This window comes from Salarias fasciatus, chromosome 10, assembly GCF_902148845.1.
Source record: "Salarias fasciatus chromosome 10, fSalaFa1.1, whole genome shotgun sequence".
Taxonomy (NCBI): Eukaryota; Metazoa; Chordata; class Actinopteri; order Blenniiformes; family Blenniidae; genus Salarias; species Salarias fasciatus.
Window position 1 is genome coordinate 16,320,291 of NC_043754.1, and position 18,853 is coordinate 16,339,143.

The 18,853-nt window shown below is 45.5% G+C and overlaps 1 protein-coding gene across 4 annotated transcripts in view; it reads left to right on the plus strand.

Moving 5' to 3' along the window:
* The window catches only part of stard13a (StAR related lipid transfer domain containing 13a), a 46,473-nt gene that overhangs the window by 21,893 nt on the left and 5,727 nt on the right, over positions 1-18,853 (plus strand). The window contains exons 1-6 of one of the 4 annotated variants that reach the window (XM_030100837.1): positions 218-745; positions 12,988-13,059; positions 14,011-14,092; positions 15,215-15,278; positions 16,085-17,400; positions 18,470-18,640. In XM_030100837.1, the coding sequence (XP_029956697.1) occupies positions 622-745; positions 12,988-13,059; positions 14,011-14,092; positions 15,215-15,278; positions 16,085-17,400; positions 18,470-18,640 (1,829 nt within the window). In that variant the 5' untranslated portion in view covers positions 218-621. Of the gene's footprint in view, positions 1-217; positions 746-5,322; positions 5,986-11,173; positions 11,536-12,987; positions 13,060-14,010; positions 14,093-15,214; positions 15,279-16,084; positions 17,401-18,469; positions 18,641-18,853 lie in introns of those variants that run through there. The other 3 variants (XM_030100836.1, XM_030100838.1, XM_030100835.1) reach the window with 3 other exon arrangements.

The window sequence follows — 18,853 nt, forward strand, 5'->3', positions numbered from 1 at the left end:
AACTCAGTCCTCAGTCCTGTAGGTGTGTGTCTGCTGTGGCCGGGTGTTATTAGGATGTATCAGGGGGGTTTGAAAGAAATCCTTGTTTGGGTGAGTGGGTGGGTTTGTGTCGTGGGCCATACGTGTTTGGAGTGTGTGTGCATGGAAGAGAGAGAGAGAGAGAGAGAGAGAGAGAGAGAGGAGAGGGAGAGAGTCTTGGATTTGGGGAGGGGGGAAGCGCCTCTCACATCTGGCTCGCCTTGTCAGAGCTCCCTCTCAGCCGCACATGTTGAAGTTATGTTGAAGCATTTTTGCACCTTCACCCCACTGAGGACCGCGGAGGAGTCGCGCAGGGGGCAGACGAGGGTAGAAAGGCTGGATCGTTTCGATCGGTGTGTGTAGGATCCTTTCTGTCCGCCTCCGACTGCTGCAGGACGGTGACGCAGCGCGAGACGGGCTGGATACCAGGTGAAAGCGGTGACGACTGTTGCGGCAGCCGAGACGCGCAGGAAGCCGGCCCGGGGCATCCCGTCCTGGCCGGAGCTCCTCGCCACCGTGGATTAATACAGATTTCAGGTTCACTTTGGAGTCGGCCGAGTGCGGGATTCACGCGGGGGGGAAAATGCGTCCGGACGCATCGCAATGACAACCCGGCGAAAGTCTGCCAAGCTGCAGCTGCGGCGCTCGATCAGCGAGCAGCTGCGGGACTCCACGTCCAAGGCTTGGGATCTGCTGTGGAGAAATGTCCGGGAGAGACGACTGGCAGGTCAGAGAGCGAGAGAGAAACCTTTATCTGTGCTGTGTTGACTTATATTTATTGAGCGAAAAAGCCGCTAAGTGAACCACGTTAAACCAGCCCGCAATTAAAACCATATCTCCGCCTGGAAATAGATTTATGACTGGATCAATGTGTGTTTTTCTATGCCGTCTTCGTGATTTTACTCAGTCGTACCGGAGGATTTTTGGCAGTATTGAGGGCGAAAGTTTATCCTGCGGTCGATGCGCTGCATACGGCGTCGCGCGCCTGGCGCGTCACGCGCGGCGCGCTCCCCGAGTATTTTGGGAAGGTCATTGTCAAATTTAGTGCTCAAAACAGCGCAGGCATGCACCGTGGACAAGAGTCAAGCCGGGGTTGCAGATGCCAATCATTCACTTTTTGTTGTTCTATCCCCAAGACTGTTTACTTTTCTGTTTATAATGCGGCGAAGAAGCGACCCGAGGGTGTTTTTTTTTTTTTTTAATTATTATTATTTCATGCTGGTCTGGATGGAATTAAATCTCTCAATATTCGAGATAATGTGCCAAGTTTGTGGGGTCAGTCGGTTTGCTGTGTGTGTGTGTGTGTGCAGTGGCTTGGATGCGCAGACCAGGACGTGTGTGTGTGTGTGGCTCAACTGTGCGTCAGAGAGGAAGGAAAGGGAGAAGTGTGTTTGTGTGTGTGTGTGTGTGTGTGTGTGTGTGTGTGTGTGTGTGTGTGTTGCAGCTGTCTCTTTGGTTTTAATGCAATTAAAGAGATGCGCGCCTCTTAAGCAAATTAAACGTTAAACATTCCCACAGAAACCACCACAGACCGAGACATCAGTCAAAGTCAGCGCGCCTGTCAGACGCATTCACGTCCTCAGCAGTGATAAATTGCGTGCCTTACAAGCAAAAGGCTGCCGAGGGACTGTTAAAAATCGATGTCGGACTTGCATGTATTGTAATGACCGTGATGCTTGTGGGCTTACTGCCTCTTCATACATAATTATTGTTTTCAGAAGGAATATTAATGAAATAGAGCATCAGAGAGCACCTGCTGTTACAGTAATCCTCTTTTCACTTATGGCTCACCCCTTCATCACCCCTCCATCCTGTCTTCTTGCCAGAGCCCAAAGCCCCTACCAAACCCACAGCCCCTCCTCCATATCCCCTCCTTCACCCTACTGCTTAACCCATCAGCTCAAAGGCACACAGTTCACATCTGTCTGGATCAGATTTGAAGACGGGGAATCCTTAAAATGTGCACATCTGGCCTTACAGTTATGCTGGTATTCAGCAGTGCATTTTCCACTTTAGGAATTAGTCAGGGCAGTGGAGTACAGTGAGGATCCAAATTCAGATTTATTTGTTTAGTTTTTGCATCTAAAATATGCTTTTAATGATTGAACTGAAAAATCTGCAGATGAACCAGAAAGATAGTCTTTCCAAACAGCAACATCATAATCATGGATTGGGTGAGAAATGCTTGTAAATGTAGAAAATATTTTAGTGCAAGCAGAAATGGGACGGTGCACGGATCGTTTGCTGGATGCTGCCCACATATAGCACCGAGTGAGCAACGCTGAAGTTGCAGTTTCAGCAGAATGCCACATTTTTAGCTTTTTCCATGACAAGGTAAAACATTAATGAACAAATGGACGGATCAGCTGCTGGCTGAGTTAATTGTATTTGTGGGTCCATTTAATCATCTGTCTGTGAGAGTATATGATGACACCAGGGTTTAGTGGTAATTCCACAGATTTTTTGGGGGTTATTGATGTGGGTCGGGTCTCCCTTTGGCGCTGAGATTAGTTGGTCTTAGTTTTTCTTCTGTGGGTGTTTGCTCATGTGCAATTGGGGATTTGTGGGAAAATGCTTATGACAGACAAAATCATTTCCCCAAACATAAATCTTTTTCTTGATTCATATCATTACAGCAAGGTATTATTCGTATTATACTCTATACAATTTGCCAAGGGCTGCGTTTGCTCCACTGAAAATACTCTGAGTAAAGCCCAAAAGTTGCAGAGCTGAATTACATCCAATGCTGAATGTTTCCAAGCTCCTGCTGTTCAATGTAAATTTCTTTACTGGACCTAAATCCATTAAAAGACCATCAGCAGCCTCTTTCTTGATTTAATAAATCATTTTTATACTCCAGCCGTCAGGCAGAGCCTTCCTTCCTTCTGCAGTGACGTTTTAGATTGCAACCGCCATGAAATACACAGAAGCCAGTTCAAGAAGCATCGTGTGGTTTGTCTGCTTTTATGCTCCTGTAGTAGAATTTAATCCCAAAACACATCAGATGTCAGTTTGATGTGATTATCATAAAATTATTCTGAATGTTTCATTTATTGTTGAATACACATATGTTCTTTATAAGAAATGTGAACGAAATTCTCGCTGTCAAACTCACAATCTGCATCTGAGATCATGTGGAGTCTTAGATGATCAAAGAGTTTCATGGTTTTAAGCCTGTAAGATGTAGATTTAAAATGTCAAAGGTTGGACAGTCTGAATCCCTCATTCAGACAGGCTTTGACCGTGCTGTTGTAAATTCTGCTTGTACAAAGGTAATAATGCTCAGTTTTTCCTGATATCTTCATGATCTGTTTTTATGTTTTTCCTTCACGGCGGTGTTTAATTGGACTGCATGGGAAATGTGTCTTTTAAATGTTGGAGATTGGCCGTTTTAGAGTTTTGTCCTGCAGTTCCAAAGTTGTTGCTGTGATCAAACACGTTGCTGAATTATCCTTAGGAAAGTCACAGAACTGCATGACAGCCCTGTCATCAGCGGAGTATGAGCGAAAGAGTGAAAATGTGCCTTACATTGTAAAATGCAATGAGACAGCTAAACTGCTTAAAGCATCCTAAGTACATTTACCACATATTATTCCAGCCATCCCATTAATGTTATTTAAGAGGGTCAGATCATTGGAAAGATGCATCAATATAGAACAGCGAACAAGTGTTTGAAATCAGTGTGAGATTATTTTAGAGATGCAGGAAGAACATTCTAGGAATTGGCAAGAGAAATTCAAAGCATCTTTTATCATGTCTATCTTATATTTGATAGCATTGAGGATTTTTCATGAGTTTCACAAGATGGATTTTACATGTTTATCTGCCTTATTTCACTGTTCGCTCGTCACCACCTGTGTATTGGATTGAATCTTTCCTGGCTCAAAAGCATGAACAAATTTCAGTCTCTTCCTCCGCCTGCTGTAGCTGTCAGGAAATGATGCTGATTATATTACTGCCGTCTTACTACAGCCCTGCCCAATGCCACTCCAGTTACACACATCTATTTAGCTCGCTATTACATTACTGTACCAGCCTTCAGTGCCCTGGATTATTTGGAAAGTTACTCAGACTGCTGCAAGCGGCCTGGATTTATTTTCCTTTTTCAGTTTATACAGAGCGACGGTATAAATAATCAAAGACATCTCATCCTACTTTTTTTTTTCTTCAGTGAGAATGTTTCTTAAATATCCTCAAGAGGGCAGTGCAATCAAATCAAATCTCACCACTGATCGTTTCACAGGATTATTGTCTGACTATAATCAGGAAAGTTTGATCCACTGTTGTTTATTATGAATTATGATTAACACACTGTCTCAAAACTCACCTGGTTTTGCTTGTCTGCTTATGGCGTGTGTCCAACTGCTGACCTGAAATTGACTTTGCCATGACCTACTTTTCACGTGCGCCCCCCCTTCCATTCACCTCTTACCCTTGCCTGTTGCCTCCATGAAATGAATTCAAATGACCTATAAATGCCTATATCCTCAATTCCTGGTAGATCACTATTCTGCAAAACTGGGTCAAAGTATGACTTCCCTCCTCCTTCCTCCGCTCTCTGCATTCCATACATTTAACCACTAACGTGGTTTACTTTATGGCAACTTTCAGTCACACATTTCAGACAATAGCGGAGCTTAGGACAAATGGCCCATGACAGATTTAGGCGGATGTAATGTTGATTATAGAGGGGGGCAAGCAAGGAATGTGAATAAGTTATAAGTGCAGGGTGTTATGTTAGATGTCATGTGATTATAAGGCCGATGGTGTGAATTTAGGGAACATTTGTCAATGGCGGTACAGTCTTACTCACCATTGGCCACAATAGCTTTGCTCCTACAGACATTCCTGAGCGCAGGCTCACACACCCACATGCTCCCCATTGTTCTGCCCCTTCCCATTTCACATCGGGATATGGCCTCTGGGATCGTACTTTTTCCAGGCCCATCCCAGCTGTGACCACTATCACAGATATGCCCTTCTCTCGCTCAGATATTCACATAATGCCCAAGGCATGTACCAAACGGTTTCTCTGGCAGAGCTTCAGGAAGCTGGGCGGCATTCCCCGAGCGTTGGGCTATTGGCTGTGGGTCATGTGACCAAGAGAAAGCCATTGTGAAAGCAACAGTTTATGAGTTTGACTTCGTCTTCGCTCAGCTGAGAAGTCGGCACGTGCGAGCGTGGGGGACAGAACGAGGCCTGTCGCCTGAGTCAGGCGGCGCGATGAAGCCTGTGTGATTGTTCCACTGGCGGTGAGTCTGAGGGAGGAGGCGAGCGGGCGGGTGGGGAGCCGACTTGGCTTCTAGTGAGGACATGTTCGAGACAGGAATTCACAAGGAGTGCTCACACAACAGACTCATCAGGGCAAGAGCGAGGAGGACTGTGGAGGTTAGCGAGGATTAGATCTTGCGTTTCGGGAGTGTGACCGGTACAGAAGATGCTGCGGTGATTCAGGACGGCGTGGCCACCTCAGCACAACGTGAAGGTGCAGACAGGGCAGATTCTGCAGGGAATGAGGAGACAGCAAACAGCGGCGTGGATCCTGCGGAGTGTGCAAGCGCATCAGAACCTCCCAAAGCAGAGGATGCTGCTGGTGGCGTAAGCCGCTGGAACGGTTTACGCAGCCGTTGGATGCAGTCAGCGCTGACAGCATGGACAAAAAGAGGGACGATGTAGAGAGTGCTGACGCCGTCCGCGCCGAGGACAGCCGGGACAGTGCTGATCTGACAGACACTGGGAGGATTGAAATCCGTGACGCCATGGACGGTGCGGATCAAAGCGCCAAGGGCGACAGTAATGACTGCGAGAGCGACAGTGACAGCTCCAGTGAGAGAAACTGCCTGGAGGCCATGACGCCCGACGGCCATGAGTACTACCTGAGGCTGGGAGAAACTCCTCGACGGCGCTCGGCCCTGCGCCTCTCACGCATCATTGCGCGCCAGCAGCTGCTGCGGAAACTGGCTCGAGGTATTATAAAGAGAGCTGTCCCAATATAATAATGATGATGATAAATTATACGGAAGATTAATAACAAATGCTACTAAATCAAATCAGAAATTATTGCAGAGTGGCGGTTCAAGGTGTTTTAAAAGGTGTTTTATTCCCAAAATGTGAATATCAGTGTGGTTGGTTGGTCAGTCTGCTATTTGGTTGACTTATTGCTGGGATTCTAGTGTGACAGAGTTCATGAAACCTCTGATTACTATTCGACCAGATGAACTAGTAACAGAAAAAATGAGTTTTACTAACTGATGCTGCTGCTTTTATTGTAGTTGAACATAGAGTTTTGAACAGTATCCATTCCCCTGTAGCTTTTTTGTCTGTGATAGACAAAATCCAGAGGCCTCTCCCTCAGTTATGTCAAAAAAAAAAAAAAAAAAAAAGTCAGTTTGACATTCCCTCTTACTTTTTGGGAATGTTTTTAATATTTGATTCTTTGTCTGTTGCCTGAAAGTTTACACAATATCACTTTGTACAGATAAAATTCTTATCCCTGATCTAGCTGACTTCCCTTTCATCACTGCTTTTCAAGATTGTTTTTATCGGCATCAGCGGATCCACTTCAGATCGCAAGATTACTCAAATCTCTGTCTGGATTTTTTTTATTTTCAGATGGACAAGCAAAGACACTGCTTCAAAGATGTCTTTCATAAATCTGAAAGAAGTCATAGCAAACCTCAGGGGGCTTGTCATGTTATTGTTTTTGTCTGTGTTCCACCTACCCAACTGGTTACTTCCTTGGCTTCCTGTCACGTGGCCTCGCATTTCCCAGTGAACAGAACACATTGTCACCGCAGAGTCTCAGAAATGCACGTTGGCCGTGACTTCATCTTTTATGGGGTGTGAGATTTTTTTTCCAAGCGCACGAATGGGGAGTCTCAGGCTGAAAACACACGGCAGGATTGGTCTGAAGAAGACGAAGCGAGTCAAGTCTTGTCTTAGGTGTTGCCTGCTCCCGATGATTAGTTTGTCTCCATGAAGCAAATATTATAAGAAAGGTGTGAAGATGTGATGAATTGCTGAAGGACAGTGAGAGATATGACAGGAATGTCGATGGCGAAACAAGTTTGTGCCTGCGCACCGTGATGCTATCACTTGCTAAACTTTCACTCCCTGCTTCTGGCACTCACACACTTTTCTTTTTACTCATCGGCCCCCCTCAAACACACAGACACACACACACACAGACACACACACACATGCACAGACACACTCCTCTGTTGCATTCCTCAACTCAGCAGCTGGTAGTCTGAGATAGTTTGAAATAAAAAAAACAAAACAAAACAAAAGGACTCAGCGGCCCAAGGAACTCGAATGTGAACCTGACACTTCTTAAAAGTTGTAGTTTTTTATTCAAATACATTTAAATTAAGGTTTATTTTCAGATTAATGACATCCATCTATCCATCCATCCATCCATCCGCCCGCCCATCCGTTTTCATTCATCTTTAGATGTAAGGTCTGTCTTCCAGTCAAGTAAAACGAAGGACCACTTGTTACAAAATCCTCTGATAATTAGAGATGCTTGTTGCACCATGAATACCAATATTTTGACGCTCTTCATATTTTATCATTCATTCTATGATATCAGATACAGCACAGCACCCACCCCACGTTTTAACCTAAAACTTCTGTAATATTTTCTCCCTCTTTAAGGACAAGGCCTGAACTGAATGAAACATGGGCATCAGCTTGTTTGTCGACAGTGTGTTGGCGCTTTCTTTTTCCCAAATTAAATTCTGTAAAATTCAAATCCTGTTTAGTTTTTAAATATTTAAATGGTATAATTTCTACCTCAGAGAGACCAGACAGAAAAACACAGTTTAGGGTTTAAAACGTTAAACCAGCGTAGTATTATGCTCACCCCTAAATTTTTCAGGCTGCACTGATATCAAAACTCGCCTCTATACTTCTTCCCTTTAATCAGATGGCAATTAAGGTGCATCTGATTAAAGTTTAGATAAAATAAGACATATCCTGTCTCTTTCTCATATTTCCATAGCCTGAAGCCCCATGTGCTGCAGCACATTACACTGACACCCTCTGCTGGAGGGAAAGTGGCAAAACTGAACTCGCTCTCTTATGACCTTCGGTCTTACTCATCCCGCCCAATTAATCCAGCTTGTTAGCGCTCGCCATGGCCCCAGTGCTTTTTTTTAATTAGGCCCTTTTGCTGACCTGCAGCCTTTCATTTCTGTCGTGGTGTCCGCTCGGGGCCGTCTGCGCTCGGCAGACTCTGTGTCTGGACCTGCTTTGATTTCATGCCAGTATTGATTCTGTTTTACAGTACATTCCTGAGAGGTGGACCTCATCACACACAAGACAGACGGACATATTTCTCCGTAGCGTCCTGCCCCCCCTCTCTCTCTCTTCCTTCCTCTACCTCCCTCCCTCTCTCTCACGTCACTCCTTCACAGTTTTCTTCGCTGTAGTTCGTTGACCTTTGTACACGGGCGGCTAAGTGCTTTTGCGCATGTGGGAACGTGGCTGTTTTCCAAGCATCCTGTTTGTGTGAGACTCACATTCATCACTGTCCCTTTGCTGTCCGTCTCTCGTAGCAGTTGACATGATCTTAATCAAAAGGAGCCATTTTCGTTTCGGTTTAAATGCGGACCTCGCTGAACAATCTCAGACTCCGTTGTTTGTGACTCTGGATTATCCACTTCGTGTAACAATCGTCTCGGTGACATATTCAATCGGGAACTTCCTGCTGCTGTTTTTAGCTCACATGCTGCTTTGGACACATGGGAAATTCAGTGCAGGAAATTATGTCATGCAGGACACTTGAGGGTTCTTGAGGCCCCGCAGTAGGCAGACACAACATCAAGAAAAGGCTGTCAGAAAGTCAAGATTACAGGCCCTGGATAAAGGGCAGGAAATGAAAGGTAGTAGAAAGAAACTTTCATTTAAAAAAGGCTGCCAGAACATTGGGGTGCTTGTATTATGTGTATTATGTAACAATGCTGGCATCCTTGTTATGTAAGGAATTACCTTAGAGCCCCTTTGTCCAACTCACGGGACGCCCAAATTCACACGCCTACACACACATACACCACACACACACACACACACACACACACACACACACACACACACACACCATCTGTCCACCTTCTTGGCTTCTTGTGGCCCGCCGCCTGTTGTCATCTGCTCCCCCCAGCAGGAATGCAGCGACATGAAACGCAGTGAGGGAGACGCCCGGCGGGCAGCTCAGATTAGCCCTGGCTCAGTGTGTGAACCGGAGTGCTCTGTGTCACACTAATAACACGTTTGTGTACTAATTAATCTTTTGATTAAATTCTACACGGATAAATAGCTGCTCTTTGTTCCCACGCTGACAAGAGCTCTGACACTTTTCATTCAGCACAAACACTTTCATCTTTTTTTCTCTCCACTTGACTCCACTCAAGGTTTTGTGTTTTTTTGGTATAAGCTGTTATTAATGTCACTATATATATTTTTTACTAGAAATACATTTATTGTAATACAAAATATCTCAAGTGCAGCTCTTGGTTCTTCATTCTAACCTTTTATTTCCTCCATTTGGACTGTGACAGCCAGTCTTGCGTTAGCGGAGACCTCAAAAGTATTGATTACTTTGAAAATCGGTGCTGAAAAAAAAATCAGTGCATGTGTAATTAAATGCATGCTATTGCTGAGAATGTGTTAGGTGTATTACAGACACGTGTGATACCGATCCTGCGTCCGCATTACCTCAAATGCACTTCTGTTTGAAGGGGGGTCAAATATCCAAAATAAGACAGCGTGCATACATTTTAGACGGTGACAAAAAACACAAGCTTTACTTATAAGGAAGTGCATATCTGCTGTGAAAAAAGACACTTTAGGAAAATGTGAAAATTCCGTTCCAACCTCCAAGCAGCCAACAAAATGCACCATGGGGAATGTCGACAAGCGGGAAAATGTAACAAAATAATCTTGTCATGTTTTTTTCTTGGAGCGTATCCGCCGCTTCGAAAAGGCCATAAATGGGGAATGGCTTCTGTTTATCTGCTCTATTATCAAATGGCTTTTACTTAACTTTCCGCCATATGGCTTATAGATTTTTTTGGACATGAAATTCTATCAGCGGCTTGTCCCAAGACTCTCTCTTGTAGTTTAATATTGTTTTGTCTTTTTATGTGTGTGTTACGCCACAGGCCCTGATGGACACACAGATGTTTGTATCAGGTAGTATGAAGTACAAAGTTCAAAGCTAGTATCTCAGGTTGATGTGTGACTCAAACATCGCCGTCCGTGTTCGCTGTAGTGAAGCAGCATGTCGGTTTTGCATCGGCGTGGCCCACAGATGTGTTCTTCGTTTTTGATTGGAGAACAATGAAAGATGTCGCGTGCAGAGTTGCAGACACCCTCACAATATTCCCACTTCCTCTTCTTGTAATGCCTCCTGGTCTCCATGTGCTCTGAAAGGCATTTTAAAACCTGGTTTTAATAAAAAGCGTCAGTCACACTTGAAATCTCCCATTCGGTAAATAAACGTCTTTTGTGGTATGTCTTCCTCCCCTGTGGCTTTCCCACAGGGTCTGTCCATCTCAGCTGCCCTCCCCACCCCAGCTGTCTGACTGTCTCATCCTTTCTGCATTCTCTGATTCACTGGGGGCAACATCTGGACTGCTGTGAATGTCTGAATGTGTGTAAATTCGTGTGTGTGTGTGTGTGTGTGTGTGTGTGTGTGTGTGTGTATGCTGCCCCCCCCCTCCTCACATTGTGGTGGTCTGTAAGGCAGTGCAGTCAGCGAAGGGGAAAAAGCAGAGGTCGGAGCGTCCTTGCTGATTTTGCCAGTAGGTTGAGCTGACATGTGAAGTTAGCGTCCACCAGTTGTCGCAGGGCGACCTCCGGGTCCGGCTGATGCAAACGCCAGCTGAAATTAGCCGTTTCCTCCTTGGACGGGATGGGGCGAAAAAGAAGCTCCGGTAATGCCGGCAACAACGAACTCCTGAAGAAGGAACGAGGAAGAATGAACTGAAGGAGCCGCAGAGGACAGACGGACGGATGGAGGAAAATGTTTTCGGGAGTGTTTTGGTTTAGGAAAAGACAGTGAAGGGAGTACGTAAATCAGAGATGGCGAAGAAGTGAAACTGATGGGGAAAACAGCTATTTTCATGCTTGAAGTTAGGAAAATTTGAGGAATATTTGCATGTGAGACAGAATTAATGGGATAATACACAAGTCCAGCTCAGCATCCGTCAGAGGGGGCTGTAAAAAATAGAGAGATATTGTATGTGGATCCTGACAAAGATGAAAGTGCCCGAGAGGAGGCTGAGGAGAAAATTAGAGGGAAGAGAAAAGCTGCATGGGGCCGGCTGCAAGAGGGAGGAAGCATTGTAAACACAAGGGCTGCGAAGGCAGCGAGGAAGAAAGTGCAGAAGCGCTGCTGCTTGATGGAACGCTGTGTCGTAGCGAGCTGGATGTGGCACGGGATGGAGAGGAATCTTTAGTCTGAACACAGGAGAGAGAAATAAAAGCATGTCATCACCCACACCATGAGGGCTTCAAGTAAGTTTTTTTTTTCCTTTCACATTTCTCACCCTACAGGCTCTCTCTGGTGAAAGGCTTCTCTTTTTCTCTCTCTGGTCTATTTTCAGAGAGTTGCAAAAAAAAGAAGCAGTTTCATGATGTGCTCTTGTGTTCCTTCATATATGATTTAGAGAGAGGAGTTATGCCGAGAATGCCGGGAGAGGGATGTAATTGCTAGATTGTGGTGAAAGGATCATTTCCTCTGACCGTTCTCATCTCTGATGGTGAAGATGGAGCCTTTTTATTGCCCTGCTGAACTTTGTCCCTCTGTGTTTCTGTGGTGCCTGTTTTTTTTTCTCTCTTTTGCTCACTCCGAATGACTGAATGAGAGAAGTGAGAGTGAATGAGTGTGGGGCTTCTCCAGAGGTATGAGATAAGAGCAGTGACTGTGGACTTACAGCACTTAAACAGCTGATTTTGGACTTGAGATGACTGTCACATTGCTGTGTTTTACTTATAATATACAGAACACTTGGAATAATATTAATTTATAATAATTTATAATAATTTACTAATAACTTTGCAGATTTATAGTTGCATTAGATTAATTGATGAGTTTGATCTCACTTTAATTGGGACAGTTCAACGTGTGTGTGTGAATCTGCAAGTCTCAGTGTGCATATAATGCGTTTTACATTGCTGTTAAAACTCTTGCGATCCCGGGAACCATTTCATTCAGATGTCTTTGTCAGCACTTAGCAAGGCCGCAGAGCGGTTTAATAAGTGTCTGCTCATAAAGAAAACATACATACACACACACACACAAGCACATTTTAAAGCTGCCGCTTTGGCCGTGTGTGCAATATATACGCTTGTGGAAAAAAGCAGTAAAACAAATGCCTGTAAAACGCCTGATGGTGCTGGCAGCAGCACCTAGCAGGGTGTGGTGCCGTGTATAAAGCCCGTTGCATTAACAGCAGAAATTTAACTGCCGCTGTATCCCAGATACTGGATTTTACTTCTGAGTATGGCAAATAACATTAAACAGTGTAAATAGTTTCCTTTGTCCCCTCCAGTTGAAGTGCGCCCCTCTGCGGCGCTGATCCAATTTTTCCAATCTCATCATTCCTCTGAATTCCCAGAGGAGAAATCCATTCTCGGAGATGTTCCTCCCTTCTAGACTAAAATCTCTCAGAGACAATGACTAAAACAGTGTGATGCTTTGTGTATATTTCTTAGTCAATGTCTCAGTTTCTAATGTACTTTTAGATTTAAGAGTTAAAACTGTCCAGATGGAACATTTTCTCCCACAATTCTCAGAGGAAACTTAAATAAATTGGAGAGTTTCCTGGTCATGAATATCACAAGCTGTTCTTGGCCGTTGCTGTCAGTGTTTATAATATTGTTATTTTGAAGTATTGAACCGTATTTCTATCGTTCCATAACTACATCTGTCTGACCAGCATGTGATTTTGCCGTTTTGCTTTACAGAGATTGAGGCGAAGGAGGCGTGTGATTGGCTGAGAGCGGCGGGATTTCCTCAGTACGCTCAGCTCTACGAAGGTAACGCACATATTAAAGCACAGTAGCACACCGACACATGCGCGCAGCAGCCGGAATCCAGCCCATATCCAGCTGCATCACTTCACACAGAGAGCCCCCTCTTTCACGTCTCTCCTTTTGTTTATTCTCAATGCTCAGATATTTTTCCATCATCTCTTTCCTCTCCCTTATCCTCATTTCCATCCCTCTATCTCCACATCCCCGTCTTCTGGGCCGCTCCGTTCTATTTCGAGGCCTCAGTTCCTGTTCAGAGGGAGGGGTCATGGGAAAGGCCTTGTTATCACTACTGGGACTCTCATAGCTTCTCTCTTCTTTCTTCCACCTTTTTCCTCGCCCACCACTTTTTATGACAGCCGTCTCCCTGTCTAAAGCCTCTCAGTCGTTTCTCCTCCCCCTCACAGACATTTCATTGCACATTTTCTAAGATTCATTCACCTTTTCCTTCTTTCCTTTTTCCTCCCATCCCTCCTGTGTTCGGTCCTTCTCTGAAAACAGTCATTTGTTCATGTGATGATCATCAGGTCTCGTACTGTTGGGGCACAAACAGGAAATGGCCCTAGTAATCTAAGAAACAGCTCTTAAAACCTGGCAGTTCCCTTCTGAGCAGCAAGTACATACTCAAAACAGACGCACAGTGTCTGTGGGAAATGCCATGAGCTCCTGTAATGTGTACTTGTGGGCCTCGTGGCTGCACCACGGGTGTACACGATGGCTGCTGTCAGAGAAGCTCCAGCATTAAGCGGCCGAGTCATTTTAGCAAAGGCATTGCATGGGACTCAGGTTATTTTGGGGTTTGAAACTCGGTGTGTCAGGCTCGCACGGGATGTTCAGACTTCATATCAAGTTAAGCAGCAGGCAAAACTGCTGTTTCCTGTTGTCTCTCAGTCATTAATTAAACAAAACTCATTCTTTTCTCTCTTTTTTTTTTTTTTTTTTTTTTTTTTTTGATAGATTCCCAATTTCCAATTGATATTCCCTCAGTGAAGAAGGACCATGACTTTCTGGACCGGGATCTGGTGGAGCCTCTGTGTCGGTAAGGATATTTGCACAAATCCATATTTCCCTCACATTTCTTTGCCCTCTCCTCACTCAAAGTTCTTCTCTTTGTCATCTACTTCAGTTGTTCTTTAACGTCAGCACAATCGCAGATTCCTTTTCTAGTCCCCCCCCCCCCCTTGTCCCTGCGGCCTGCCGCTAACCGCCACTCATTAGATGTCTGACCTCGACCCTTAATGAACTCCCCATCCACGTCTCCCTCCCAGACACCCCGGCCTTTGATCCAGTCACCTCCCCTCCCCTCTGCCACGCTCTGATCTCCCACTCAAAGAGGAGAGACCCTCAGGGGGCAAAATACAGGCTGGGTGGGGGTCTGGGTGAAGGTAAGAGTGGGAGAAGGGAATCCAGTATATTCCAGAAAATGCTTTTGACTCCGTTTTTAAGTCTCTTTGCACACATATATGATATATTTTGTTCCCCTTGCATCTCATATTTCCTTTTCACTGATCTTTTCTGTGCACATGCCCTAATCTTATTCTCTCTTTGCTGTACCCCCGTCTCTCCAGCATCTAATGCAGGGGAGGGTGTGCTTCATTACAGCAATAGTGATTATTAGAACTATACTTTGAGGTTGAAATCTTTGAAAACGACAGAGGTCACAAGCCCCGAAAGATGTTTTTATTAAGGCAACAGCGCAGACGCCACCCTCCTAACGAGCCGTTCCTCTGCAGAAGGTGTGGAGACAGTGGGTGGGTGAAGCTGGGAGCAGGGAGGACGGGCAGCAGATGAAGGGAGGAGGGTGGAAAGTGGAGGGGAGGAGCAGGCCGAGATGCTCTCCTCAAGGGTGAGGATCGGTTACAGTGGAGCGATGCCAGAGAAGGAGCAGGAGGAACAGGAGGAGACAGAGTGAGGAAGGGGAAAGTCGGCGTGGGAGAGAGGGATGGGCAGAAATGTGATGAGAGTGGAAGAGTCAGGAAAGAAGATCAAAGACGTGAAGTCTGAGAGAGACTGATGAGACTCAGGAGGAACCCGAGAAGGTGGAAGTGAGATAAGTGAGGAAAAGCGAGCAGCGTTACCGTGCAGATGGCTCCAAATACTCGGCTTGGCACAAAAACAGCACCAGTGTGTCGGCCTCAACATGTGATTCTGTGTGTTGCAGACGTCTGAATACCCTAAATAAGTGTGCCTCCATGAAACTGGATGTCTGCCACCCAAAGAAGAAGGTATGCTTTATTTTAAAAACATGTTCCTGTTTAGAGGAATGCAGTATCAAGCTTATTCTCCTGTTGCCTTTTGACACTTAAGTGCTTTTTTTCCCCTTAATATCTTGTTTTATTTATAAGCTTTTAATGTAAATTTTTGTTTCTTTGTGTTTTTGTAACACTTTTCTTACCCTCATGTATGAATAGTGAGATACAGATCAACTTGCCTTGCCTTACACAGCCATGTGACATGACATTTTTTCTTTTAGTTTTTGAAAATCCTCCCTTGTAGAAAAGACTGGGGCATATTCTGACCTTGATGACCGAGAGTATTCAAAAACATAACATTTAAAGCATTTTTCGTGAAGGAAAAAAAATGCTTTTAACCAATTAAGTAAATGGAAAACATCCTAAAATCAAGATGAAGTGATTGAATAACAGGTGACCACTGACTTCAGTTGTGCGCAGACAGCCACAATGAACAGATCTGGATCGATTCCATTAAATCATCTTGTGAGGTTCCTTCAAGGGCATTATACGTTTCTATCAGTCACTACAATTGTATTTGATTTGATTTCCACTTAAAGAAGTTCTGCTGATGATCATGATGGATAAGTTGACATTCATCTAATGCATCCACTTTATCTGTGGCCTGTGGGAGGAAACCAGAGTGCCTGCAGAAAAGCCATTTATACAGACATTGTTTATTAATGTCTAATAATAATGATAATAAAAGCAACTAATAGAAGGTAGATCCTTTCAAACCAGAATATTATTTTATTTGCTTAAAATATCCAGAACTTTATGCATAATTTGTCCATCTGCAGGGCGATGACTCTGATGAGGACGACCCGCTGGCCATCAGTAAGCGCTGGACCTTCGAATGGAGCAGCCGGCGTTGGTCTCGGCTGCAAGACTTCTTGTTGGACGGCACCAACGACAGCAGCCCGACAGGTCAGGGTGGCGGTCTGCACAGCACGGTGAGCAGCGAGAGCGTGCTGACGGAACTGAGCGAGCAGGAGATCGCCGAGATCTCCTCGCTCCACAGCGAGGACTCCGCCTCCGCCATGCCCGACTCCATATCCATGGCGTCGCTCTCCGCCTCCTATCAGCCGCCGAGGGACCTGCCACACTACAACTCCCTGCCGATCAAGAGCAGCCGCCACGGGCAAGGGGGGCGGAGCAAAGCCAAGGAGTTTTTGCGGCGGATGGAAATCATGCGCACCTGGGGGCCGTCGACGAGGCGGAAAAGCTCAAGCCGCAGGCCCCCCCTGGTCATCAGCGGGCCGGTGCTGCAGGGGGAGGAGCCTCATGCGCTGCAGATGCTCCAGTGCACTCCTATCAGCCAGTTAGAGCACAACAAACACAACCACCAGCCCGACGGTGACGTTTCCCCTCCCCCCCTTAGCAAGGATTGTGAAGACCCCTTCATGGTGAGTGTGAGTCCCAGCGAGGAGACGGCAGTGGCCTGTGAAAAGGAGGCTGAGTGTTCGAAACCGCGCACCGCCAGCAAGAGGAGCAGCAAGTACCTGGAGGATATGGAGCTACCCTCTCTGGGAAAGAGGACCGAGGGTCAGAGCCAGTTTGGCAGAAACCAGTTTCACTCTTATGAAAACCTCCTCATTCACATCCCCAAAGACCATAAGCCAGGCACCTTTCCAAAAGCCCTCTCCATAGAAAGCCTGGCGCCTTCCCCCAGCGATCGGAACAGCAGCTCCCACAAACGCGGCCAAATTCCCTCCCTTAACAATGGCCTGGGTGAACCCTGGTCCGGTAAGCCTCTGTCTAAACCCACCTGTCCATCAGCTCCACGGGGCAGCAGGGTGAGCGTCTACGACAACGTGCCCGGATCCCACCTGTACGCCAGCACGGGCGACCTGCTGGACCTGGAGAAAGAGGACAACCTCTTCCCCCACCTGGACGATATCATCCAGCACGTCAGCGGCCTGCAGCAGATAGTGGACCGCTGGAGCCGCAGCGTGCTGCCCGAAGGGGAAACGGGAGAGGGCGAGGAGGAAGGGGAGGGCAGGACCACCCCCAGCGAAGGGGAGAGGGACGGAGTCTCCCTGAACGACACCGACTCCACGGGGACCAGCCGGGAGAGGCGGGACTCTGGAGTCGGGGCGTCCCTGACCAGACCGCGGTGAGTCGCTGTCCAGGCATTTAAGGGATAATTATGGTTTATTGCGACGTGGGTTTACAGTTTTGGCGCTAATTTTTATAGTTTAGAGTAACATTGCACTCACCGCAGTCATTACTGAAATCTTGGAACTGGCCGACACCCGCGCAACAAAACCAACAGCAAGGCAAAACAAACACGGTTCAGTCACGCAGGTTGCAAACAAGTTAAGAGTTTAACCTCATCATCATATACCACTGGAAGAGAAAATAAAAACAAAGTGCAAAAGTGTCACTTCCAGTGTAATCTTCGACTCAAACCGATGCCAAAGCTGTAGTTTTTTTCTGTGTCAAGTGAACTGAAGTTTATGCCTTTTCATTCATCCACAATCCACACAAACCATTAGAGTGAGGTCAACATGCTGTTAAAGATGGAATCTACTGGTACTAACGAACGTGGAGTGTCGTGTTGAGTCATCATATTGATTTATTTCTTCACTACCATCTACTGGACTTCACGGTGTACAACCTTTATTTGGCCCGTTTGTATTTCACAGTTTTAGTGACAGAAAAAAGAATTCATGCTCAATGATGAACACCTGCAGTGTTTAATAGCAGCTTCATTGGCTCATTTTACATCCTTAAAGTCTTAAAAATAAATGAATAAGTAAATAGGGGAAAGTAGTTCCCTAGAAAGTTAATTGACAAACAAAAAAAAATGCTAATTTTTTTTACATTTTTTTAGAAAGTGAATTGTTTGCAGTCATATTTCGTACAAGAGAAGGATAAAGAAAAATGATCTGTATTATGGTTTATTTAAAGCTAAATATGAACGTCTACCTTTTCTTGACACTTCATGTATTGAGTGAAAATTACTCACTTCCTTCGTTTTCTCTCCAAATCAGCTTCACAAGCTGAGGGTTTGTTTAAATCCGGTTCAATCATTTTCTCACCTGTTGTTTGTGTTCAGCTGCTCCCAGATTCCAACAACTACAATGATTCTTTACTTAGAAGAAAAAAAAAAACATACAAAAGCAGAAAAAAGCCTGAATCGTTTTCTGCCGTTGTTTACTGGTGGTTTCTCTTTGCCCCAGAGTGCGATGGCCCAGTTTCAGAACCTCTGATCATCTCAGCCAGCCAGCGTCTTCTCTGCAGACCAGCAGCCAATCAGCAGGCCAGCTCAGCCTGCTGCAGAAGTTTTCTTTACTGCGCCTCACCGCCATCATGGAGAAGTACTCAATGTCCAATAAACATGGCTGGACCTGGTAGGTATACGCACTGCCATGCATTCACGTAGAGATTTAAGAGCTCTTTGTGTTTCTGTGTATTTCTCAACAGTGTGGCTTGTAGCTCTCTATTCATGTTTTCCAAAAATACCCCCAAAACATCAATGCATTTACGTTGCACGAGTATTGAATAGAAATCCAGTTTAGATCCTCTGCCATGCTCCACACGCCATCCATTTGCTGGACCTACAA